The 26,128-nt window shown below is 35.9% G+C and overlaps 1 protein-coding gene across 1 annotated transcript in view; it reads right to left on the reverse strand.

Annotated features, from left to right (window-relative positions):
* COL12A1 (collagen, type XII, alpha 1) overlaps positions 1-26,128 on the reverse strand; it is a 138,434-nt gene that overhangs the window by 18,307 nt on the left and 93,999 nt on the right. The window contains exons 46-57 of the mRNA XM_006835792.1: positions 24,771-24,910; positions 23,113-23,236; positions 22,808-22,951; positions 19,310-19,474; positions 17,924-17,962; positions 17,689-17,827; positions 15,325-15,467; positions 14,963-15,072; positions 10,565-10,714; positions 8,264-8,341; positions 6,197-6,283; positions 4,770-4,823 (exon numbers count right to left, since the gene is read on the reverse strand). Coding sequence (XP_006835855.1) covers positions 4,770-4,823; positions 6,197-6,283; positions 8,264-8,341; positions 10,565-10,714; positions 14,963-15,072; positions 15,325-15,467; positions 17,689-17,827; positions 17,924-17,962; positions 19,310-19,474; positions 22,808-22,951; positions 23,113-23,236; positions 24,771-24,910 — 1,373 coding nt within the window. The remainder of the gene's footprint in view (positions 1-4,769; positions 4,824-6,196; positions 6,284-8,263; positions 8,342-10,564; positions 10,715-14,962; positions 15,073-15,324; positions 15,468-17,688; positions 17,828-17,923; positions 17,963-19,309; positions 19,475-22,807; positions 22,952-23,112; positions 23,237-24,770; positions 24,911-26,128) is intronic.

The raw sequence follows: 26,128 nt of genomic DNA on the forward strand, positions 1-26,128 counted from the left end.
AACATCCATTCCAAAATTTATCTTCTTAACTCTAAGAAAACAATCTTTTGCATAAATTGTAAAAATCTTTGTGGTTTTTGTTATTGTTAGGTGTCACCAAGTAGGTACCAACTCATAGCAACCCTACACACAACACGCAACAGAAATACTTCCCTGCCCTGTGTCAACCTCACACTCATCATTACACTTGAGCCCACTGCTTCTGCCACTGTACCAATTCATCTTCCTTTTTCACAGACCCTGCACTGTGTACTTCTCCAGGAACTGGTCCCTCCTGATAGCATGTCTAACATATGAGAGAGGAAATCTAGCCATCCTACCTTCTAAGGAGCATTCTGGCTGTACTTCTTCCAACATAGATTTGTTTGTTCTTTTGACGGTCCATGGTACCTTTAATATTCTCTGCCAACACTGTAACTCAAATGCATCAATTCTTCTGTGGTTTTTCTTATTTATTGTTCAACTTTCAAATGCACATGACGCTCCTGAAAATACCAAGGCTTGGGTCAGGTACATCTTAGTCCTCAAACTGACATCTTTGCTCTTGAACACTTTAAAGAGGTCTTGTGCAGCAGATTTGCCCAATGCAGTATGACTGTTGATTTCTTGACTGCTGCTTCCATGAGTATTGATAGTTGATCAGAGAAGTTTCTATTTTTTCTCCACTAATATGGATGTTGTTTATTGGTTCAGTGTTGAGGAATTTTGTTTTCTTTACATTGAGAGACAATCCATACCAGTGGTCTTTGATCTTCATCAGTAACTATTTTAAGTCCTCTTTGCTTTAAGCAAGCAAGGTTGTTAACATAGCAGGTTGCTAATAAGCCTTCCTCCAATCCTGATAACAAGTTTTTATTCATATATATAATCAAGCTTCTAGAACAATTTGCTCAGCATACAGATTGAGTAAGTATGGTAAAAGAATATAACCCTGGGACACAACTTTCCTAATTTTAAACCTTTCAGTGTTTCCTTGTTCTGTTCGAACAACTGCCTCCTGATCTATGTACAGGTTCCTCATGAGCACAATTAAGTGTTCCGGAATACTCATTCACCACAGTGTTGTCCACAGCTTTTCATGATCAACAAAATCAAAAGTATTTGCATAGTCAATAAAGCACAGGTAGACATCTTTATGGTATTCTCTGCTTTCAGCCAAGATCCATCTGATATCAGCAGTGATATTCCTCATTCCACACCCTCCTCTGAATCCAGCTTGAAATTTTGGCAATGCAACAGTGCACTGTTGCAGCCATTTTTAAATTATATTAGCAAACTTTTACTTGCATAAGATTATTCATTATATTGTCTGTATTCCATTGGGTCATCTCTCTTTGGAATGAGCACAAATACAGATTTCTTCCAATCAATTGACCAGGTACCAGTCTTTCAAATTTCTTGGCATAGATGAGTGAGTGCCTCCAGTGCAGCATCAGTTTGCTGAAAGGTTTCAATTTGTATTCCATTAATTCCCGGTGCCTTGTTCTTTGCCAGTGCCTTCAGTGCACCTTGGATTTCTTCTTCCAGTAAAATTGGCTCTTGAAATGGTTGAATTTTATCCATTTCTTTTTGGTGCAGTGTAATTTCTTTTGATGCTTTTTGCATCATTCTTTTGCTATAGAATCCTTCAATATTGAAGGTCAAGCCTTGAATTTTTCTTCAGTTCTTTCAGCTTATGAAATGTTGAGTTTCTTCTTCCTTTTGGTTTTCTAACTCCAGGTCTTTGCACATTTCATTATTATATTTGACTTTGTCTTCACTAACTAACCTTTGAAAATTTTTGTTCAGCTCTTTTAGTGTCACTTTTCTTCCATGTGCTTTAGCATTTCCACATTGGAGAACAAGTTTCAGAGTCTCTTATGACGTCCATTTGGGTCTTTTCCTTCTCTCTTGTCTTCTTAATGACCTTTTGCTTTCTTCCTGTATGATGTTTTGATGTCATCCCACAACTCTTCTGGTCTTCAGTCTTTCATGTCTAATACATTAAATCTGTTCTTGAAATGGTTTAAATTCAGGTGGGATATGTTCAAGGTCATATTTTGACTCTCATGTTGTTGTTGTTGTTATGTGCTGTAGAGTCAGTTCTGACTCATAGCGACCCTGTACAGGATTTCTGAGGCTGTAAATCTTTACAGGAATAGAAACCCTCTTCTTTCTCCTGCAGAACAGCTGGTAGTTTCGAACTGCTGACCGTGAGATTAGCAGCCCGATTTGTAACCACTATGCTACCAGAGCTCCTTTTGACTCTCATAGACTTGGTTTAATTTTCTTGAGCTTCAGCCTGAACTTGCATATGAGCAATTGATGGTCTGTTCCACAATCATCTGCCCCTGGCCTTGTTTTGGATAATGATGTTGAGCTTTTCCACCATCTCCTTCCACAGATGTAGTCAATTTGATTTCTGTTCATTACATTTGGTGAAGTCTGTGTGTAGAGTCTTTTATGTTGTTTAAAAAGGGTTATTTGCAATGAAGAAGTCATTGGTCTTGCAAAATTCTATCGTGCAATCTCCATTATTGTTTCTTTCACCATGGCCATATTTCCCAACTACTGATCCTTCCTCTTTGTTATCAACCTTTACATCCCAATCACCAGCAATTATTAATACATCTTGATTGCATGTTTGATCAATTTTAGAATGAAGAAGTTGGTGGAATTCTTAAATTCCATTATAATTGGCTTTAATGATTGATGCATAAATTTGAATAACCATGGTATTAACTGGTCTTCCTTGTAGACATATGGATATTATCCTATCACAGACAACATTGTACATCAAGATAAATCCTGAAATGTTCTTTTCGATGATGAATGTAGTGCCATTCCTCTTTGATTTGTCATTCTCGGTATAATAAACCATGTAATTTTCAGATTCAGAATGGTCAATACCAGTCCATCTCAGCAATCTAATGCATAGGATATCAATGTTTTTATGTTCCATTCCATTTTTGACAAATTTCCAATTTTCCTAGATCCATACATCGTATAGTCTATCTTCCCATCATTAATGCATGTTACAGTAGTTTCTCTTCTTTTTGAGTCATGCACAATCAGCAAATGACAAATCCAAAAGCTTTATTCCAGTTGTGTCATTATGGTCAACTCTACTTTCAGAAGACAGTTCTACCTCAGTCATAGTTTTAGTGCCTTCCAACCCGAGGAACTCATCTTCTGGCACTATATCTGACAATATTCCGGTGTTCTTCATTATCTCTCAATATTCAACATTGTTATCTGACAGTGTTCCACTGCTATTCATAAGGTTTTCAGTGACTCAAGTATTTGGACGTAGTCGGTCTCTCCTACTTCCTAGTCAGTCTGGAAGCTCAGCTGAAACCTGTCCATCATGAGTAACTCTGCTGATATTTAAAAAGCAGTGGATAGCTTCCAAAATCACAGTAACATGTAAGCCACCACAGTACTACAAATTGACAGATGAGTGGTGGTTTACAAATCTATAAAAGTACAAAAAAGAAGAAAAAAAAAAAAAAAATCCCAGTCCCATCAAGTAGATTGCATAAGGTTTCCAAGGCTTTAAATCTTTATGGGAACAGAAAGTCTCTACTTTCTCTGAGGAATGACTGGGGGGTTTGAACTGCTGACCTTGCAGTTAGCAGCCTAGTGCTTATCCTACAGTGCCACCAAGGCTCCCTCTATAACATGCTGATGTTGTTAAGTGCCACTGAGTCAGTTCTGACTCATAGCAACCCTGTCTAGGGTTTCCAAGGAGCAGCTGGAGGATTTGAACCACTGACATTGCGTCCAGTGCTTATCTGACAGCACCACACCAGGACTCCAAATTATACAAATATTAATAAAATTCCTTTCTTCCCTTTACTACCCATCAAAACAACAACTGGAAAGTGTAACAAATTCCTATTTAAATTTCCTACTATAAAATTGCTCTTAAAAATAGATTTTTAAAAAGAATTAAAATATTCATATATTAAAAGTAGATCAAAACTCAAATTTCATTGGATTTGATTCATTTTAAGCTAGTCCTGGATTCTTTGAGACTCAGGATTATTTCCATGACTGAAGTACGAAGGAACTTCAAAAACTGGAATTCTTCTCCTGAATTTTTTGAAGCCACTTCATATGTACATAAATCAATCAAGCAAAGAACAGCTATCCACTGAAGGGGAACTCTAGGGCAGAGCTTCTTCTCAGTATGTCTTGGAGGGGAAAAGGCACAAACAAGAGTCACACAGACAGCCAGTATCCTAGGCTTACACTTTAAGAACTGAGTTAGTTTCTTATTAGCGACAGTATTACAAAAACTACACATTATCCAAGAAGCTTGAGTTGTTTTATTGAAGACAAATGTGGATTAGTAAAAGGGGCTGGTGACCACCTGAAAGAATGCATGTGTGACTAATCAGCTCTTTCTCCGAGGCAGAAGAATAAAGGGGCAGAAGTACTGCCCCCACCCAATGATAGCTCTCTATCAACATACTTCTCCCTGTGAGACCTGCTGATGGACAGTCAGGTCTACCACCACCTTACCATGTTCTGACTGTCCCCTCAAGTTCTTCTGCAGGTATCCTATGTGTAATTCTTATAGCTGTGAGATGCAGTGCATATATTCCTTTTTTTGATTCATCTAATCCATCATTTTAACATCCAAAGACAAGACAAGAGGTAATACTAAACTTTAATACTAAACTTGAACTAACTTGCTCAAGATCACCTATCCCTTTAGTGGAAATGTGACCAACCAGGCTTCAACTGAGAGATGAAAATTTTAAAACACTCTAAAAGTTACTTACAATTGCCCCATTGACACCTCTTTCACCTCTGGGACCTTTGGCACCTGGTCCTCCCTAAAATACGTAAGAAGAGCACATTTTAGTCTGAGCACAGAGAAGGAGGAAGACATAGATATATAAAAATTGCTTCAAGAAGCAGTACATTCTCCAATCAGTATTTCTATAGCTGCATGCAAAATACTGAAGTAAATATTACATGTTATATAAATGTATAGGAAAGAGACTCTCAAAACTTGTTGTATTGAAAATGTCTGAATTTTACATTGTGAACTTAACTTATTGTTAGCAAATTTTTAATCAAATTCGTGGTTTATTGGAAAACACAAACATTACCTGAATACAGTTTTGGGATAAAATGTATTGCACTGTTCAGGGAAATATCCAAACCAAAATGTGGTGTCTTAATTTCTTTGGACTTCAGAACATGTACAGAAGTCACAGTAAATCAGAGATCACGGAACAAAGAAAAAATATATATAACAGTTTCCTCATTGACAGCTTGAGGAAACCTAAGTTATAGTTACAGTAATTTTATGATTTACAAGCTTAAGTGTGGTAAGGAACTGTGAATCAAAAAATAAATGGTGGTAATTCAAGTGATCTTTTGATTCTGTGTATAAGACATTAGTTTATAGTTAACCTAAAATCAATTTGCATTGTTTGTTATGAATCACGTGTGGTAAAAGTTGGTGTTCTGAGAATCCCCAAGTGGCTGCTATGTCAACAAGAAGAGACCTGTGGGGCTTAGTGCCATCACTGCCATTCAACAAAACAGACCCAGGTCAGGTGTTGGATTAACTGATCAAGTGGTTCCACATTGCCAAATGATGTCTACCAATGCAAGATTTAATGTTTTGCCTTGCAGTTTTTGCCCCCCAGACTCCATGAATAAACTTGTCTTATACTAAAATTATCTTAAAATTCAATATTTCACTCAGGTTTTATGATCGCATCACATATGGAAAATGACTCTCTTTATCTGTCATTGTAAAGATGTGTCTGCTACATGAGGTACACATTCCTAGGTTTTAACCAGTATTCATGGCTCAGCCTGTCAACTGTGGTTCCATTATGCACATATGAGAAGATTTTAGGAGATGTAATTAGTTTTCAAAATTATATATGTGCAGATGGAAATCCAGGTTTATATCTTTAAGAGAAAATCTCTTAAAGATTGGTTGATAATATCATCCCTTCCTGACTTGAGAAATATGTTCAAACACCAGAACTTAATTTTCTTCTTGATCTATTAAATTGCAGATCTTTAAATATATTACAAAAAGTGTCTCCAAATTAGCTTGCTCTGTCCTAGAAGGCATGAATAACTAGACGCATATTATGGACTCCATACTGGCAGAAGGGTGGCAGCCCCTGAGATTTCAAAAACAGAAAACACAATACTGTAGGGACTCTGTCAGTTTCCTTACTGCAGGGCCTGGTGGGCCTGGTGGTCCAACACTGTCCTGTGTACATGTACAAGCGTTCGGAAGAGCAGGACATTTTGCTTCATCTCTCTGAAATTTGAAAAGAATATTTACATATGACTTTAGTGGGAGAAATCATTTTCCATCCCCAACCTTCATGTATCTTTCATGAATACACACAAACACATAAATCTTTTTTCCAACCTGAAAAAATAATTTCCAGTTATCATTACACGTAGTCTTAAATTCAAACTTTTTTGTTCCTTTAAACTTCTATTGTATTGTTTTATATTAAGAAGCCTCACAAGACAAAGAAATGTTTACAAAACCATCAGGACCACAAGTAATTTCCAACTTTATCTCATCCACTATTAGAGAAACCTGTATATCTCAGATCCAATTCCCATTGCATTCAAAGATCTAAGATTCTTTCTATCACCTACAATACCTTACATGGTCTGCAAACCAGCATCCAGCCTCCCTTTTTGTCTCATTTCCTACCACATCCCCTCTCGGCTCCATTCTTATTGGCCTACTTTCTATTTCTCAGTGTTTGAAGCATATTCTTACCTTGTTATTGCTGTTGTCATTAGCAGTCCAATGCTTATCCTATGGTAAGTGCCACCTACACTTACCATTCCCTGTGGCTGGAATGCCCTTCCTCTGGTTATGCACACTATTGACTCCCTCACTTCATTCAAACCACTGCTTACCTCACTTTATCACTTAGGATAGAGGGTGCCTACCATCACTCTCTATCCCCTTGCCTTGATTTGTTTTTATACTAGGAGTTTTCATTTTAAAACATAGCATATACCTATTTGCTCATTATTTCTTTCCTATGCCCCCCATTTAAATATCCACTCTTTCAGTGTTGTAACCCTAACCCTTAGAATAGTGCCCTGCTTTTAATAAGCTCATTGCTGCCGTGGTGACTCATGACAACCCCATCTACTACAGAAGAGAACTGCTCCATGAGGCTGTCTTGGCTGGAATTTTAATGGAAGTAGATTCCCAGCTTTTATTCCCTGGTACTATGAACTGGGTTCCAACCACCAACCACCTAAGAACTTTCCTCATTTGTGATAAGTGGTCAATAAATACTAATTGGCTAAATAATACACAAAGAGTGTATTATTTGGCACAATGGTTAAACTTTTGGCTACTAACCAAAATGAGGTAGTTTGATTTCACCAGCCACTCTATGGGAGACAGTTGGCTTCCATAGGATTATGCCCTTGGAAATTCCCTGGAGCAAATCTACTTTATCCTACAGGGTTGCTACGAGTGACCCGACAGCAGCGGGTCTGATTTGATTCTGTCCTTTTAGTAAGTAATGCATAGTTACTCTGTTGATATATGGGGCTTTTTTCTTTCCAGAAGCTTCAAAGCTATCATCACTACCATTCAACTTGTTAAGTATTACCATTGATACAGACTCTGTAGAAAACCACGATCTCAGATACAAATATAGTTATTTCTACAATCTAAAAACATTAGATAAATATCCAGAGACCCAAACCAAAACCTATCAACTTGCTATCAAGTCGATTACAAACTCACAGAGACCTTGTACAGAGAGATCCCGAGTCTATAAATCTTTACAGAAGCAGACAATCTCATCATTCTCCCAGGGAGTGGCTGGTAGGTTTGAACCCCCCATTTTATGTTTAGCAGCCCAATGCCTAACTCACAGCACAACCAGGGCTCTTTAGGTATCCAGAGAAGTGATGGTTTATTCTGTAAAATTCTGGTATTTTACGAGTATTTGAGCTCTGCAGTATGTGGGGGTTTATCAAACACGCTGACTAAGCAGGACTTTTCTGATTCTGAGTAACTCCCCTGACTCTTTGGAAGAATTTCCGGATATGATCTTGTACATTCCCAGCTTGTGAGAGGGGTTGTAAATGTTGGCAAGCGCTGTGGAGGCTGATTATAATACACATATTGTGCATCCCTTAGCTCCATCCTGGAGCTGCAGCTGTTGAGTGATACTTCCTCTCCCAGATCATCTCATCACAAGAAAAGGTCTGGATTAGGCACTGACAGAATTCAAGTCTATTTACTTACCCTAGAGGGAATATCACAGCATCTGTCTCTACTGGTCCACACTGGACTGCAGACAATGTCAAAATTCTGGATTTGAAACTGCAAACAACCAACAGCAACATCAGCTACAGATGCTTGGACAACATTTTATATTAAAGTTTCCTCCTATTAACCTTCATCAACTTTTCACCCAGAATTTCTCAAGGGTGCAAGCCCCAGAGAGCAATGCAATCCTTACTTCATAAGGCAAGAACTTAAAAACCCTAGGATAGTAAAGAGAAATGCATATGTAAAATACCCACAGCTGATGCACTTCTTTGGCTAATGAAGTGTTTAAGTGAGTTGTTTTTGTTTGTTTGTTTGTTTGTTTGTTTTACGAGAACTGTAATGTTTAATTTAAATGAATTTTAAAACTATACAATTTTTATATTAACTTTAAAGAGATCACCATTATAGAAAAGTAACATTAAAGAAACCAGTTCTCACTTATTCTAAGATTACTGTTATTGTTGAGTGCTGTTGAGCCAATTTCAGCTCATAATGACCCAAATGTGTAGAACTGCCCTATGGGGTTTTCAAGACGATATCTTTGCAGAAGCAGTGTCAGATTTGCAGAGTCACCAACATTTGGTTAGCAGCCCAACAATGAACCATTGTGCCACTAGGGGTTCTTATTCTAAAATTAACATTCTTTTCAGAAATTCTTTCCTAGGAGTTGACTGCTAACTTTTCTGGTGACTTTCAGCTTAACTGTTTATATGCAACATATATCTTCTGTTAAGGATTGAATTGTGTCCCCAAAAAATGTGTGTTAAGTCCTAACCCCTGTATCTATTACAAAAAAAAAAAAAAAAACTCTACATAATAGGTATTTTCTTTGGTTATATTAATGAGATCAAACCAAAGTACCTGATGGCTTCAAAAATTCCATAGAGAAATGAAATTAAAAGATTATGCAATTTTCCCCACAAACTTTTTGAAGCCCCCTGATAGTTTAGTACCTAAACCTATTTACTTAGAAGTGGTGTCTTATTAAAAAGGGCAGATTTGACCAGAAATACACAAAGGGTAAGGCAAGTGCCATGTGAAGAACATCTATAAGCAAAGAACACCAAGGATTGTCATCAGTCACAAGAAATTAGAAGAGAAACATGGCCAAGACTCTGATTTGGGCTTTTAGCCATGAGAACCGTGAGAAAATAAATTTCAGTTCTTTAAAGACATCCACTTGTAGTATTCTGGAGCACTAGCAAATTAAGACACTATCGATCTTTCCACAGTTTAAAAAATATACCTCTTTTTATTGAAAAAAAAAAAGAAATATATAAAAGTTGTTTTAATAGTCATTCTTTTAAAAGCCTGATATAATCACACAGCTTAAGTATCAATTCCAATATTTAACAAAAGGCTTGTATTTTAACCACAACAATATTTGAATTGTTTCTCTATTATAGAATAAAAGCTTCATTTTTGAATCTAGGAGAAGTAAATCCTATCCTTGGGGGAAAAATACATACATACATACATACATACATACATACATACATACATACAGCCAGTTTTTGTTTTAAAAAAAGAAGCCAAAAATGGTCCATAAAGGTTATCTTTGCTCATATCTTGTTTGCTGACATTTAATATGAATTTAACTAGCCTGGTGTGGTAAAAATTTTAGATTTTAACATGTACTGTTTTTGTTATTGTTGTTAAGTGCCATCGAGTTGGTTTCAACTCACAGTGACCTGTATAGGATTTCCAAGGAATAGCTAGTGGATTTGAACCACCAACCTTGCAGTTAGCACACCAGTGCTTATCCTACAGCACCAGGACTCCGTTTTTGTCACCTCAAACTTGAGCCAGAGAAATGTGTGTGTCCGGATGACATTCAGTGGCTGCCCTTTTCTGATCTTTGTGAGACAGACAGGCAAGAGATGCTCTCTGAGGAAACACAGGCTCTAATGACAGTCCCAGCTCATGTACACAAACACTTAGGGTCTTGATTGCACAAAGCTGTACTAACAATTACTATCTCTGAAGAAGAAAAGAAGAATTATTTTAGGCTTTACTGGTTATCTTGGCAACCATTTGTTTGGTGCTCTCCAATGTGATTCTCTTGCAGAATGACTGCATGACATTCTCTGGTGCCTTTTGTTTCTATAAAGCACATTGGTATGTTCTGTCAGTGGCATAGTTTCTCTATGTAACTTTTCTAATGCTTCAATCAGACCAAGAAATGTGACCATTTAAAACTCACTAAATTACTTAGCAAATACCAATTTCAATCTTAACTCATGGTACCCAGAAAAGTGAAAATGTGTTACATACTGTGGCTGATTTCCTCTCTCCTTTCAGCAGTTTTCCAAGAATTTCATAACCATCGGTTGTGATATTTCCAGCTTCCTTGATGTCTTTTTCTATAATTTCATAGCAGTCAATGTAAATCTTAACACTTTTTGAGGTCACTACAATATGAACCTAAAAAAGGTAATTTGTTTCCATTATAAATTTTCTTTCAAAAGGAAAAAAAAAAAAAAAAGGCTGACTGCTGATGCATATCTCAGATCACAGATAAAGAAACCTGGTTTTATAATTAATTTTATCCCAAATCAAAACTCCAAGAGCCGGGTTGCAATGTCACTGGTGTCATTAATTAGCAAAATGAAGTGAGACAAGCCACTTAACCTCTTTGGGTTTCAGCTTCCTTCATCCACATATACATTTGTAATATATTTCCCCACCATGTACTCTTGATGAGATGACCAAAAAGGATGCAGCATATGAAATGAATGTACACTACAAAGAACTATTCAAATAAAAGTACAAAAAACCCTGGGGTGTTTTCCATGGATAATTTTTAAATTCACTGAATTTTTAGTTCATTATTCCCCATTCTCAGCCAAAAAGAACTTGCACATCATGCAAAATACTTAGCATAGTAAAGAACTAGCTCATGTCTCCTGGAGAAATTCAACTCTAGAAATCAATAGAATTCAAGATTCAATTTCCTTTTAAGGCAAGAAGCTTCTGTTGCCTTATTTTGGTCTGATATGAAGACATTTGGGATCTTAAGAAATCTGTTAGTGTAGATAATTAATAAAACATTTGTATTTCAACAATGTAAAGAATGACTGTGGATAATCCTTGTGGTTAGATTTACGCTCACAGTTTCCACTTATCACCACACTGATGCTCAAGTAAGCACAGCACTTAAAAAGTTTGGCTCCAAGTTAAAAGGAAGAGAAGCTCCCTTAAATGTGCTGAGTCAATAAGCACAGTTGCTAGATAATTTTTAAATAGTACATTTTTTCCTACATGGAATTACCACAAAAATATTAGTACATCTATATGTGGTAAGTATTAATTGTACTTATCTCTTGCTTTTATGTGAAAATGCTACTCAATTTAGGAAATATAAAGAAACTTTGCATCTCCCCAGGCCAATCAGGTAATATTGAATTCAAGCCAAACAACATACAAGTATTCCTAATAAGGGCTAAAATTTATTTGTTGACATTTATGTGAACAATAACAGAACCAAACATTCACAAACTGTTTAAGTGATATACAAGGAAAATTACTTCAATATAAAAAATATTTTGTGTCAAAATTATTCCAAATAGATGCATATCCTAAGAAGTATTTTAGAATAATTTCTTCAATATATCTTATTACACTTAAAACATATGCAAAATGACATTTCAGAGTAGGCTTTTCATCTGTAGACCACTTTCCCAAGTATTTAGAGTAATCAAGCTGTTTCCTGTCAAACATGGTTGGTTATAAACCAAGAGAAACAAATAGTGTCTCTCTTGTCACTCATCTTCTTCCCAGACTCTGACATTATATAAAACTATTTTTCATCTATTCTGATTGGTGGTGGTGGTGTGCCATGGAGTCGGTTCCAACTCATAGTGACCCTGTGTAGGGTTTCTGAAACTGTAAATCTTTACGGAAGCAGAAAGTCTCATCTTTCTCCCGCAGAGCACCTGGTAGTTTTGAACTGCTGACCTTGAGGTTAGTAGCCTGACTCATAACCACTATGCTACCAGAGCTCCTTATATTACAGATGTCTCATCTGCAGCTATGGCATCTGTAGCAAAAGAAGACGCACACATAAACATTAAAAAAAAAAAAAAAAAAAGAGAAGCCACATAACATGATAAATGTCTAATATTCCCTATGTAAGCTTTTCTAGCCCACACCTCTCTTCTACGAACCCCTTTTCATCATTGTCACTAATGTTCTGCTATAAGAATACTATTCATGCTCAGCCCAAGGACTGAAGAGCCTCAGTTCAGGAATTAGACGGAAATGAAAGAAGGCTGCTTGAGTCCTTGGATCAGTAAACAATGTAAATAGCTGATTATGACTGAACTTGTTATATGAATTGATGGGTTAAATAGGAGTGGATTACAAGAATGGGGTAGGGGTATAAAGTAAAGAAGAGAAAGAACAGTGAAAAAGGGGAGGAGAAACAAAAAACCACAAACAATATGAGAGAAGAAAGTAAAGAATTTGGGGAGAGAAAGGAAAGAGACAAGGCATAAAGCCTAAGATCACAAATACCTCTGAAAGGTATATGACATGGATAGAATAAAATAGATGTATTATTACTATGATTGCAATAAGAATGGTATCTAAATGGTATCTAAATCAGAAAGTAAAATTTAAAAGCTATAGAAAAATAATAATGAAACATATAAGAAAGCAAGTAAAAAAGAATTATTTTATTAAGTCTTCTAAATAGAGATATATTTTCTGCTTACTGCACCTAAATAAAATTCTAATCTGATTTGTGTGCCATATCAGAAATAAAAAGAATACCATAAACACTAATGATGTCACTCTGGACCTTTACAAAATACTGCCTTTCCAGACTCAAATAATACTAAGCATTCAAAAAAAAAAAAAAAATGGGAATAAGAAATAATAATTACTATATGGAGTCATGGTGTGGTACTGCAGGATAATGCACTGCACCGCAGACCAGGCTGAACAGCAAGTTCAGCAGTTCAAAGCCCAACAGCTACTCTTCAGAAATCCTATACAGGGTCACTATGAATTAGAATCGACTCAGTAGCACTTAACAACAACAAATGGTTATCAGTCAATTAGTAGATAATCTGATTCCCCATATCCTCAGTTGGTATGAAAAGAAAAATAAAATAGTCCTTTCAGCAAGTTACTCCAATGTAAGTTCAATAGGTCTATCAATGAGCCACAAACATTAGAAAGAACTTTGCCAAATTCAACATCTCTTATCAGATAAGCATCAGTTGAAGCTAGTAACATTCGCCAAACTAGATTTTGCTTTCCCAGTGAGGCATGTGTTTTACCTCACTTTACCAAGAAAGTCTGTAAATTATTAAGTGTATATGCTATCTTCTTTTCCTTCAATTTGTTATTGATTTTCACTGATGTACACAATAAAGTCTCTCTGAGGTCATGAGAAGAGACCCTGGACATCCTTATTAAAAATCTGACCCATGAATTAAGAACAATTCTGGAAAGAAATCAAGATTCCTCAGGAGCAGAGGCAGCAAGAAATCCTGCTAAATGCACTCAAGATTCCTTAGTTTTCCTGTGAAGATAAGATTGAAAATGGAAATATTTATATTTTATGTATGGAGGCTAATATTTCTGAATACCATGCTGGGGATAGTTTAGACCATTTGTGCAACAAGTGTTATTCCTGTGAACTTAAGCTAATAGATAGATGAAGAAATACCAAAAACATCCACTCCTAAACTAGATACTTTTCGTTATTTCTAATGCTTCCAACGTCAGTACTTGTTTTTGTCAACTAATCAAACCTGAAATAAAGTCTCTATTATCATTCTCTGTTACTGTTAGACATTGTCAATTCAGTTCCACACAATATAATGCCTTTGCACAGTCAATAAAACACAAGTGTACTCTACTTTCAGTCAATATCCATCTGACATTATGATGGCAAATAGAGAATCCCCTAAGAATGCATCTCGTAACAAGATATTTAGAAAATTAATAAATATGTTCATATAAAAAGCTAAAGTCATTAATATTTATCTTAATTATTTTAATAGGTATTGATAATTTTAAAATGATAAAAATGTTTATTCTACATATCACTGGCATTTTTGTAGCTGTACAATAAACAAATAATCAGAAAGAGCTTCCTGTGTACTATAAAATTTAAAAGATAAAAAAATAAAAGGATAATACATTGTCTAAATTAAAATCCAATCTACCAAAAGAAAGATTTTGAAACCAAATAACACTGTAATTATTAAGTGATATTGAGTATATTATGACTCAAAGCAACTCAGTATAAGATTTCAGAGGAGCCACTGGCAGGTTTGAACCACCAGTTTTGCAATTTGCAGTCCGGTGTTAATTCCACAGAGCCACACCAGGCTCCAAATGGCATCAAGTCCATAATAAAATGGTAAGTAGAAATAGGTGTACAACATCATATATACCTTATGATTTCAATTTTTTAAAGATATAAACTTTGAAAATATATCAAAATGTTAAGAGTTAGCTCTTGATTAGTAGAGTTATGATTTTAAATTTTCTCCATTGACTTAATCAAATGCTGGAAAATGTTGTTTTATTCTTAAAAGATATATCTATGGTTCTACAATTTAACATGACATTTTAATAAATAGTGAAGGAAATGAATTTTAATTTTTAAGCAATATTCTTTTACTAGAAATAAGATTCATAGGCTTATGTCTTTACCTTATGAAAACTTCCATAAAATAATGTCTTCACTTCATCTGTGTCAAATGTTATAGTTTGTACCTCGCCTCTTGTATCCTTGTTAAAGAAGGATAATGTCTTGCTAGAAGCTGTAGTCAATATAAAATTGTTACTAAATCATAGACATATTGAAAGTATTAGCAAATAATTATTGTGGGGGAGAATTCTTTTAAAAATCAATAATTTCAATTATAAAAAATATAATAATACTTATTGATTGGTTATATTTTAGAGAATTAAAGTATAAAAGCATATATTCAGAAGGTGCTTAAAGAAAATAGGGACGGACAGAACTAAAAATAATGTATGCATGTGATTTAAAGTAAGATAAAAATCCTTACGATCCACAATCACTCCAACTTGTGGTTTGTAGTCTCTGTCTGTGATTTGCCAAATTGCAAAAGGGTCACTGGGAGTTTCAGGAAGAAGTCTGAACAATAATATAATTGTGTATGATGGAGGGAGTCCATTTGGGTGTAGGTCTCTGTTGGATAAAACAGATAAATAATATAAATAGATAGAAGGATTTCTCATTAGAAGTGGAGGCTATTTCCATTCAGGGTGCCAGAGACTTATTATGGATAGTATCAGAAATTATTTATGATAATTAGGCTCTAGATTAGAAAGGGAAACACACCAAAAGGAAAAACACTAAAGATTCATTATACAAGAGCACTTCAAAAAAGTTCTTTCTTCAAACAGAAAGATGGAATTAAAAGATAATGGAATTTTCCCATGAACTTTAAGTCCCCTCATATCATAGTCATAGATCATTTTATAAATTTGATAAAATGGCAAGTCTGGAAAAATTACCAAATTTTCCTTTATAAAGTTATAAACTATTATGTTGTTAAGTGTCATCAAGTCAGTTCTGACTCAGTGACCCCATAGTTGTGAGGAGTAACTGGTAGGTTTGAACCAAGAACCTTGTGGTTAGCAGTCCAGTGCCCATCCTACAGCACTACCACACCAGGACTCCAAAGCATTATAGAATTGTTTAATAATTTTAGAGTGATTAACATTAAAACTATGGATATTGTTTAAAGAGAGTGAATTTGGTTAAATATTTGTAGTATCCAGTTTCAATATTATGAGATTACAGATAAAACAGCTCAAGGTTTTACTTTTCCTCTCCTTATCTCTAATAGTTTTCATACTTCCAAACCTCCCTTGAAATTAAATAGCTTCTAGAAGCTCACATAGTCCTCAAAACAAAAACAAAAATAGATGCTAAACTATGTCCATGTGCAAACATTTAATGATGATAAATGGATGTGATTCAATTAGGAGGAAATATTTCTTGGCTCTAAGGCTGTTCAACAACAAAAAATGTGGTCCCTTGTGCCCATCCAGAGCTTGGTCTGTCATTGTTCTGGTGGAGTCTTTGAAGCAGAATTAATGGTTCTCTGTCTGAGACCATTTAATAACTTTCTCCGTAAAGGTAAGAAAAGAGAATAATCAACTCTTGGACTGAATAGGAGCTACTCCTTCAGAATCTTTGGCAGAGGACACAGAATGTCTCCTGAGGTTCCATGTCCTAGTACCACAAAGAAAGCGTCTTAAAATATATACTCTGGCCAAGCTAACATGTTGTCTTGTATCTGTCCAGGAACCTACTCTCTTAATAACAATCCATGTTTAAAATAATTCTTTCTCCATATTAGCTCATCTCTAACCTAGACAGTTTTCCTCCTTCCTCAATTTACCAGTGTTTGTAAAGAAAAAAAATAATAATTGCATTTACACTTCCTTTCTACCAAAAATTCTCATTCTTGAGAGGGCCAATTGGATGTCATATGTTAAAACATGAGGTATCTGAAAGAGTTAAACACTGAGTATTGTGGTTTACTGAAAAATCTAGAACTGTGAATTAATGAGGTGAACCATAAAAGAATAAGGAGCTTAACAGTGTGGTCAACTACACCAATTTGATTTGTGCTTCCTTAAGAAAAACTAGCTCTGGTTTTAGTCTAAGTTTTCCATCAGCTCTACCTAGAGCATTTTAAATGTCAGACATCATTTTCTGACTTTGTCCTAGGTTTCTAAAAGCTTTTGTTTTTTCATGTTCAGTTCTCTCCATGAGTTGCCAAACACATACTTTTAAAAATTAAAAAAGTTTTCATTCTAATGAATAAAAAATACGTATTTTGGTTACTGTACCCAGGTGCAAACTTCCATAAAATAAAATAACAACATCCAGAACTGCCCCACAGGTTGCTAGAGGACTGGCTAATAAAATCTAACCACTGCCTGTCCGATCCTGAATTAGCAGAACTATCACAGCTTTTAGTTTTCTGGAGAGCTGAAACATAAGAATGCCTGTTCTCATTCTGCAATTATTCCATCCAGTTTTTCTACACCATAAGGAGAAATGTTCAACATGGCAAGTTACCATCCTGTTTCAACAGCTTTTCTCAAAAGAAACATAACTACAATCCTAGTCTTAAATACAAAGTGTGAGTAATCAATAATGTCGCAGAACCAGACGAGATTCTTGAGTCTTAGCATGATAGGCTTAAGACCTTATGGGAGATACTCAACCTCTCTGGGCAACTGTGCTTAAAGAAGCCACACTATGTTCACCTATAATAAGTCACCTGACAATCTTAATGTTTTAAGATTTAGGAAGTCAGCAATGAGTATAAGAACTTCAAAAATGCTTCTCTTTCATTATAAGCAAAAGAACCCCCTGTGGTTGTACTTACTCTGTAGGCTGATTCACAAAGGCATTTTTCTGAAGCCTGTATGCTGAGTAGCTAGGATAAGACCCTGATTCCAAAGACACTCCTTGTACTGAAGCGAAATTCTTTTCTGTCAAGTTGTATGCTTCAAGCATCTTAAAACCTTTATATTGGAAAAGAAAAGAAAAAATGTTAACATGACAACTTGATTTATTATTCAAAACTTGAAAAAAATTAGCGTAAGGACATAAATGCTTACCTGGTGATGTGTAGCCATCCAAATAAATGAGAGGACAACCTGGAATGTACAAAGTTTTTTAGTATGATTCACCAACATAATGCAGGTATTATAGATCTAGAGAAGGTAGCTGTGTATTCAAGTAATAAAATTGTTCATTTATTTATTTAAAAATGACTTGCCAATCTAACGTTTTGTAATACATACATTTTTTATTGACTTCTTACGTGCAAGGAAAATTGTACTAGTAAATGTGAACAATGTAACAAAAACTTTCAGATGTTTTTGAATAGAATAAAGAACATATCACCCAGGAAGTGCCAGCAATATGTGAAAGTGTAAGGAGTGTGTCCCTATCCAGTCATCAGAGTCTCCAAGCTGGCCACCAAACATCCCTCATTGGTGAAGACTATGTAGTAGTTTCCACCATCTACCTCCCAGAGCCCAGGGGCACTGTAGGGTGGCATTCATAGGCACTTTGGGTAAAAAGGAGACAACTCTAGCATGCTACTGACTTTCACCAGTGCGCTCTGGGTTTCAGCAGAACATAAGGCTCCACAGTAGTTTTAAGATTTATTAAACTACTGGTATTTCTTTACTCTGGTCACTTCTAATCAAAGTTCTAATTTTCTCATATAATGTTTAATAAGGGAAAATATTACACTAGTAAACCATTTTTGTTGTTGTTGTTAAGTGCCACCAAGTCTGGTCCCCATTCATAGTGATCTAGTATTGAGTTTCCAAGGAGCGGTTGGTAGATTTTAACTGTTGACCTTGTGGCTAACAGTCCAGTCCTTATCCTACAGCACGACACCAGCATAGTCCTGCCTATCTGTGATCAGGGGGCTAAACTGGCCACATAACTATCTCCATAATCTAATGGATGGGGAAGAGGATAAATGATTTAAGCAATTAGTCTTTGGGCCTTCATTGTATCTTATACAGTAGGCTTGGTATACTAAGAAAAATCTAAATCAAAAATCCAAATGCAACCAAATGAATTTCTATGGAGCACATATGCACAAGTCAGATTTTCCTTACTCTCTTGAAGCACAGCTGTTGACAGAACAAACATCAATTGATTACTAATAGGGGAAAACCTTCATCTCACAGAAATGAAGATTCATTTACTCAAAGGTCATGGGATGTTGGAATGGTGGGAAAAGAATACATTCACACACTTTATCTCCATACAAGGAATATTACAGTTTCAAGGCTATAAATGGACTCTAACAAGCACGCATTTAGCATGATGTCAATAGGAACAATGATTCATAAGATTCTCAAATGCTTTTCTAGGATTTATTTATATGTAGACTTGATCCTATAAAGGATAGGAAATTGTCTGCTGAGTAATTATTTTTTTAAAACAAGTAAAATTCTGGATTTGTGTTGACCATGACTTACTTGAAGTGGCAGTTTCACAAACAAATGTAATAAGGTTGTCCTCAATCTTCTCGAAAGATTCAAAGTCATCCACAATGAATACGTGCCTTTCACTTGGTTTGCTGGCAATGTTAGCAAGCTCATTGTAGTCAACATCAGCCACTCCAACTACAAAGACACTGAATCCTGCAGAGTAGCATTTATAGAGTTAATTACATATCCTTGGTTTTCCTTCCTTTATTGTTTGAGCAATTGAAAAGAAAATGTTATCGGAAATGATGCTGTATTTTCTCAAGATATGTTCAGCAAGTCCTTTTATTTGACATAAATTCTCTTTAATGAAAAAGTAGTTTCTCTAAGTCTTTCTATTGTCTGGTTTATTAAATTCATTAATTATATTTCCTCAAATAAAATCCTAACAAATGATGAAGATTTCAATAGCAGGAAGATTTGATATAGCACATATTTCCTTCCACAGATCCATAGCACTAAAGTACACATAAATTCTTTAACTCTCATAAGTACCATTAACATTTTACATTTATATGTATCAGAAACAGACTCTAAAATTCCCACTGACAATAAAATTTTGTTTAGTTAGGCTAATGAAAATAAGTTTTCACTCCAAAATTTTAATTTGACACACACAAAAAAGCAACCCCACTACTATCGAGGTGATTTTGACTCATAGCAACCCTATGAGACCATAAATCTTTACAGGAACAGACAGCTTCATCTTTCTCTGTGAAGCAGCTTGTGAGTTTGAACTGTCACCTAGCAGTTGGCCCACACCTAACCTGCAGTGCCACCAAGGCACCTTAATTTGATACCAGAAAAAAAATCAACAAACAACAAACAAAATAAAATAATAATAATATGAAAAGGAATTAGGGATACAATTGCTGTTGTTGTTGTTGTTGTTGTTGTTGTTAGGTGCCATAGAATCAGTACCGACTCATAGAGACTTTATGCACATCAGAACGAAACACTGCCCGATCCTGGGCCAACCTCACTATCATTGCCACGCTTCAGCCCACTGATGATGCCACTTTGCCAATCCATCTCACTGAGGTCTTCCTCTTTTTCTCTGACCCTCCACCTTACCAAACATGATATCCTTCTCCAGCTACTGGTCCCTCCTGACAATATGTCTGAAGTATGAGAGACAAAGTTTGGCCATCCTGGCCTCCAAGGAGCACTCTGGTTGCACTTCTTCCAACACAGATCTGTTGGTGTTTTGGCAGCCCATGGCACTTTCAATATTCTCCTCCAACACCATAACTCCAAAGCATCAATTCTTCTATGGTCTTCCTTATTCACTGTCCAGCTTTTGCATGCACATGAGGTTATTGAAAATACCATGGGGCTTGTGTCAGGTGCACCTTAGTCCTCAAGCTGACATCTTTGCTCTTCAACATTTTAACATGGTCTTGTGCAGCAGATTTGCCTAATACAATACATCGCTTGATTCCTTCACTGCTGCCTCCATGAGTGTTGATAGTTGATCCAAGAAGAGTGAAGTCTTTGTTTGACAACTTCAATTTTTTCTCCGCTGATAAGACTGTTGTTTATTGGTGCAGTGGTGAGGATTTTTGTTTTGTTTACATTGACATGCAATCCATACCAAAGGCTGTACTCTTTGATCTTCATCAGTAAATATTTTAAGTCTTCTTCACTTTCAGGAAGCAAAGCTGTATCATCTGCATATCACAGGTTGTTAATGAGTCTTCCTCCAATCCTGATGCCACATTTTTCTTCATAGAACCCAGCTTCGTGGATTATTTGCTCAGCATACAGATTGAATAAATATGGTGAAAGAATACAACACTGCTGCACACCTTTCTTAATTTTCAACCATTCAGTGTTCCGATGTTCTGTTCAAAGAACTGCCTCTTGGTCCATGTACAGATTCCTCATGAGCATAATTAAGTGTTCCGAATACTCATACTTCACAGTGTTGTCCATAGCTTGTCATGGTCCACACAATTGAAATCCTTTGCACAGTGAGTAAAGCACAGGTAAACACCTTTCTGATAGTTTCTGCTGTCAGCCAAGATCCATCGGACATCAGCAATGATATCCCTCATTCCATGGCCTCTTCTGAATCCAGCTTGAACCCCTGGAAGTTCTCTGTCAATATGCTTGCAGCCATTTCTGTATTACCTTTAGCTAAACTTTACTTGCATGGGATATCAAAGAGATTGTCCGATGATTTCTGCTTTCCGTTGGGTCACCTCTCTTTGGAATGGGTACAAATATGGATCTCTTCCAATCAGTCGGCCAGATAATTGTCTTCCAAATTTCTTGACATAGATGAGTAAGTGCCTCCTATGCCACCTCACTTTCTTGAAAGATTTTAATTTTTAAAACGTAATCTGAGGAAGTAACTTTTATTGATAACCCCAAATTCAAATCAGTTGTCGTTAGGTGCCATCTAGTAATTTCAGAGTCATAGCAACCCTGTATAGGGTTTCCAAGGGGTGGCTGGTGAGTTTGAACTGGCTTGTGGTTCAAACTGACCTTGCAGTCATGTGCTTTATCCTATAGCACCATACCAGGATTCTTAAAATCAGTTAAAAGCCCCAAATACACAGAAATTTGCTAAAACTGTATCTACTAATATAATAGCAATAAATTATAGAAAGATTGTTGTTGTTGTTAAGTGTCATTGAGTCAGTTCTGACCTATAGTGACCCTGCATAGGGTTTCCAAGGAGCGGCTGGTGAGCTTGAACCACTGACATTGCAGTTCAAGCTGACTTTGCAGTCCAGTGCATTAACCCACAGCACCAAACCAGGACTCCATAGAAAGATTAGTGAAATGAAATACCTCTATTGAAAGAAAACAGTTTAGTACTAATCCCAAATCATAATTTTAGACAGAACTGCATATGTGCAGATGATAAATTCCATGTAAAATAGTACAATTTACTATAATGATCATGCATAGCATAGAATTCTACTATATGTAAACCTTAGCCCCTGCCTGGATGGTGTAGGGAGGGTAGATTTACTGTAAGTACTAGAAAGATCTAGCTTCATTTCTAATATTAAATCATTAATCCAAAAGGCAGCAATGCTGAGAGTCTCTCAAGATGATTGATTGGTAAGGTCCACCCCAGAATTGTCTCCCTAAAGCCTCACTACTCCTTTTCAGTGTACCATTCAGCAATCTATATTAGGTCTGCATCTGCAACAACAAAAGACTTCCTTGTGTCTCTCCTTGCACAGGAACTGGCATCAACATTCATTTCTGCTATGGCAGGAAGCCTGCTCTATAGAAACTTGATTTGTTCCTTGATGGACTCTTATCACTTCTTATACAAAGAATACACTATGTCCTTTAAGAGCATTTACCAAACTATTTCAGAGTTAAATATTAGTATAGTATACAGAGTACAGAGTTAAACAGGAATGGTAAAGTGACATCAGTATTGTTGATCTCTGACAGTACTCCCTCAATTTCAAACTGTTAAAATAATTAATTCAATCAATACTCATTAAATGCATGACTGCTTACCTGACTGTTGAATAATCATAGCAGCTTTCTTGACCTCATCCTGTGACCGACCATCTGTGACTACAACCAGCACCTTAGGGACATTCTTTCTCATTCCGCTCTCCCAGGTCAGGACCTTCTCCTTGATAAAAGTGAGGGCCTTGCCTACAGAGTGTGGCATAAAATATTTTAGTGACAGCTATCCTAATGCCATTAACCATGTCCTATTGATAAGAATCTGGACACTGGAGTGAGATTACACACTCAGTTCTACTACATCAGACACATTGGAGAGTAAGGTTTATTAAAACCCTGATTAACTGTACCTGTTCTTGTGTTGCCTCCTCTGTACCTAATATTCTGCAGGGCCCCAAGGGCTTGGGCCTTGTCATTGTATGTGTTCAGCTTAAACTCAGACTTGACCTCATCACTGTACTGCACAAATGAAACCTAAGAGGAAACATAATTTGGTCTTGAGCATAAGACATTTTTCAAAACGTAATGTGCCTGCGCTAACATAATGGAATATATTATAAGGAGCTCTGGTAGCATAGTGGTTACAAATTGGGCTGCAAACCTCAGGGTCAGCAGTTCGAAACTACCAGCTGTTATGTGGCAGAAATATGAAGGCTTTCTGCTCCTGTAAATATTTACAGCCTCGGAAACCCTATACAGAGAGTCGCTAGGAATCGGAACCGACTCCACGGCACATAACTACCACCACCATATATAGTTTAATCTTTAACGATTCTTCTAGCTACAGAAATGGGAAAAAGGAAGTAAAAAGAAGGACATCACACCTGACAAAATATTGTAAGCTGTTTGCAGCTAATATTGTAACACTAGCTCATTAAATTCTCTCATTTCTAGTTATATGTTAATATTAAAATGTTAAATATTGATATTGATAGTGGATGTACTTTGTATTAATATGCCTTTATCTGGGATTAGGAAGGGAAGAGCTGTTGGTGGTGATAGTGGTGTGCCATGGAGTTGATTCAGGAAAAATAAGGAATAGTTCAATTCCAGGACTGGAAATGAAAACACACTACGTTGAACTCAATTACTTTAGATATCAACCAACTATTTCTTCTCATTGACTATGTCCATTCTTCATGGTTATATAAAAATTCTTCAGATGTGATAATACTTAGTAAGAGCCCTGGTGGCACGAGAGGCTAACACTAGACCACTAACTGCTTGAGGGAAAAGATGAGACCTTCTGCTCCCACAAAGATTTATAGCCTCAAAAACCCTAGACAGGGTCACTATGAATTAGAATTGACTTGATGACAGTGACATATAGTCAGTACTATTATGAATTTTAGAACCACTGGACTTAAGTTTTCAGTTTATCAGTACGTTTGGAGTGGTGGAGGAAATCCTTGGTTTTAAAAGAAGTTTGAACCAAATGATAAATTCTTTGAGACATTTCATGGAAGTAAACTTCTCTAAACAAAATCTGGAGTGATTCCACAGTAAGATAATTGGTAGTTATTGTTTTAGAAAAACAAATAAAACAGTGTTTGAGTCAATAATGGACAGTCTTCAGCCAAGGTCATTGATATCTGAACTGTCATGCTGAAGGAGCATCAGGGTTCCACATAGCCACTGCATCCAATCAGTAATCATTGCTGTTTCTTCAAAGTTAACAGGGTACAGCAATCTCTATGCATTTAATTTCCAGAACAATGAATGACCATTTAAGGAAATGTATGTATCCTTGTGGGACGTTTCCTCAAGAGGTTAAAATCAGGAAGGATAGACACAGTAACATCATTTAGCCATGGGAAATAACTACAAGAAAATTAATTTTTTTTATGTGTTGATCTTTTATACTCAATTCCTTCCCAAAATTATATCTTAAAGAAAATAGCAAATAGTGAATGTCAAAATGCAGTTTATATTGAAACATCTATCTACTTAAAAGAAGAATTGTTCAAAGCAAATAGGAATGGAAAGTCACCTGTGCAATGACACTCACCTGAATGCCAGCAGGATTGACTTCATCAAAGGCTCCCACAGTATTGAAGATGAATTTTACAACTTTGTTAAAATTATCATCCCCAATACTCCAAGAGGCATCAGTCAAGAACACAATATCTGCCTTGGCGCCTTTGCATACTGGAGGAAATAAAAAAAGAATCCCCAAATCTCATTAACTCTAACATCATCTGGAGATGGTTAGAAATGCTGAGTCACAGGTCTACCCCAGGCTTCCTGAATCATACTCAGCAATAACAAGATGCCCAGATGATTCCTATACACAACAGCATAACATCTGAAAAACTATGGTCTATGTGATTATCATATTTGATGCTGTAAATTGGATTTCAATTTATATTGACCCCAAATAACAGAGTATAACTGTCCTGTAGGATTTTTTTTAGGCTGTAATCTATACAGCAACAAATCACCAAGTCTTTCTTTCATGGAGCCAATGGGTAGCTTCAAACAGCCAATCTTTTGGTTCGCAGCCAAGACCTTAACTGTGGTAGTGCCTGGCTCTCAATTACTGCTCTGAAATGACTCCATTGACTTAGATCCATTGTGCAAAGAAAAGCTCTCTTCATAGAACTCTTCAGGAGGCTTCACACAATAAATGAAGGGGAAATCAAATGAAAAGCATGATGTTCAAAGCTTAAGAAAAGACAAAGCTTAAGTGGGTGTGGATGGTTTATATAAAAACTATCAAAGACTTGGTACAAATAATGTGTCTTTTCATTTTAAATCAGACCACTAGAATCACAAGGTAAGGGTGAGGGAGTGGGGATAAAAGAAAAAAAAATTAATCTTTAATTAAATTTAGACTCAGAGACTTAAAAATATTCTTAAGAAAAATTTTTTAATTAACAAAGTTTTGATACATAAACATGTTTTAAAATGAAGATTATTTATTGAATTTTCCTCAAACATCTAATTTAAAGAAATTCATTTTAATCCCATAATAATAAAGTTTTCGTTTTAATTTTAATTATTTAATGAAGTGATGACATTCTAGAGCATTCTAAGATCAAAGAATAAAATAATTTTACAATCTGAAATGCTTTCTGTTTAACACTGGAAGCAAAATGTGGGAAAAAATTAGTTGTTAATAAGCTTAAATTTAATTTGATAAAGCACTGAAAAACTGTCCCTGAGAGACCAGCTTAAATAGCTCAATCTGTCTTTTTACAAGTTCAATACAAGTGACAATTACGCCTCAAGCTTTAGTGAAGGAAAACCTTTTTAGCCTTGTGTAGCAGAATAAATTCCAAGCAATTCTCAGGTCAGAAGCTAGGAATTCTGAAGGCAAAGGTGCTGGAGGTTAGGTCGCTGACAGACTCAAAATGTTCACAAAGG

This window comes from Chrysochloris asiatica, unplaced genomic scaffold (genome assembly GCF_000296735.1).
Source record: "Chrysochloris asiatica unplaced genomic scaffold, ChrAsi1.0 scaffold00019, whole genome shotgun sequence".
Lineage (NCBI taxonomy): Eukaryota > Metazoa > Chordata > Mammalia > Afrosoricida > Chrysochloridae > Chrysochloris > Chrysochloris asiatica.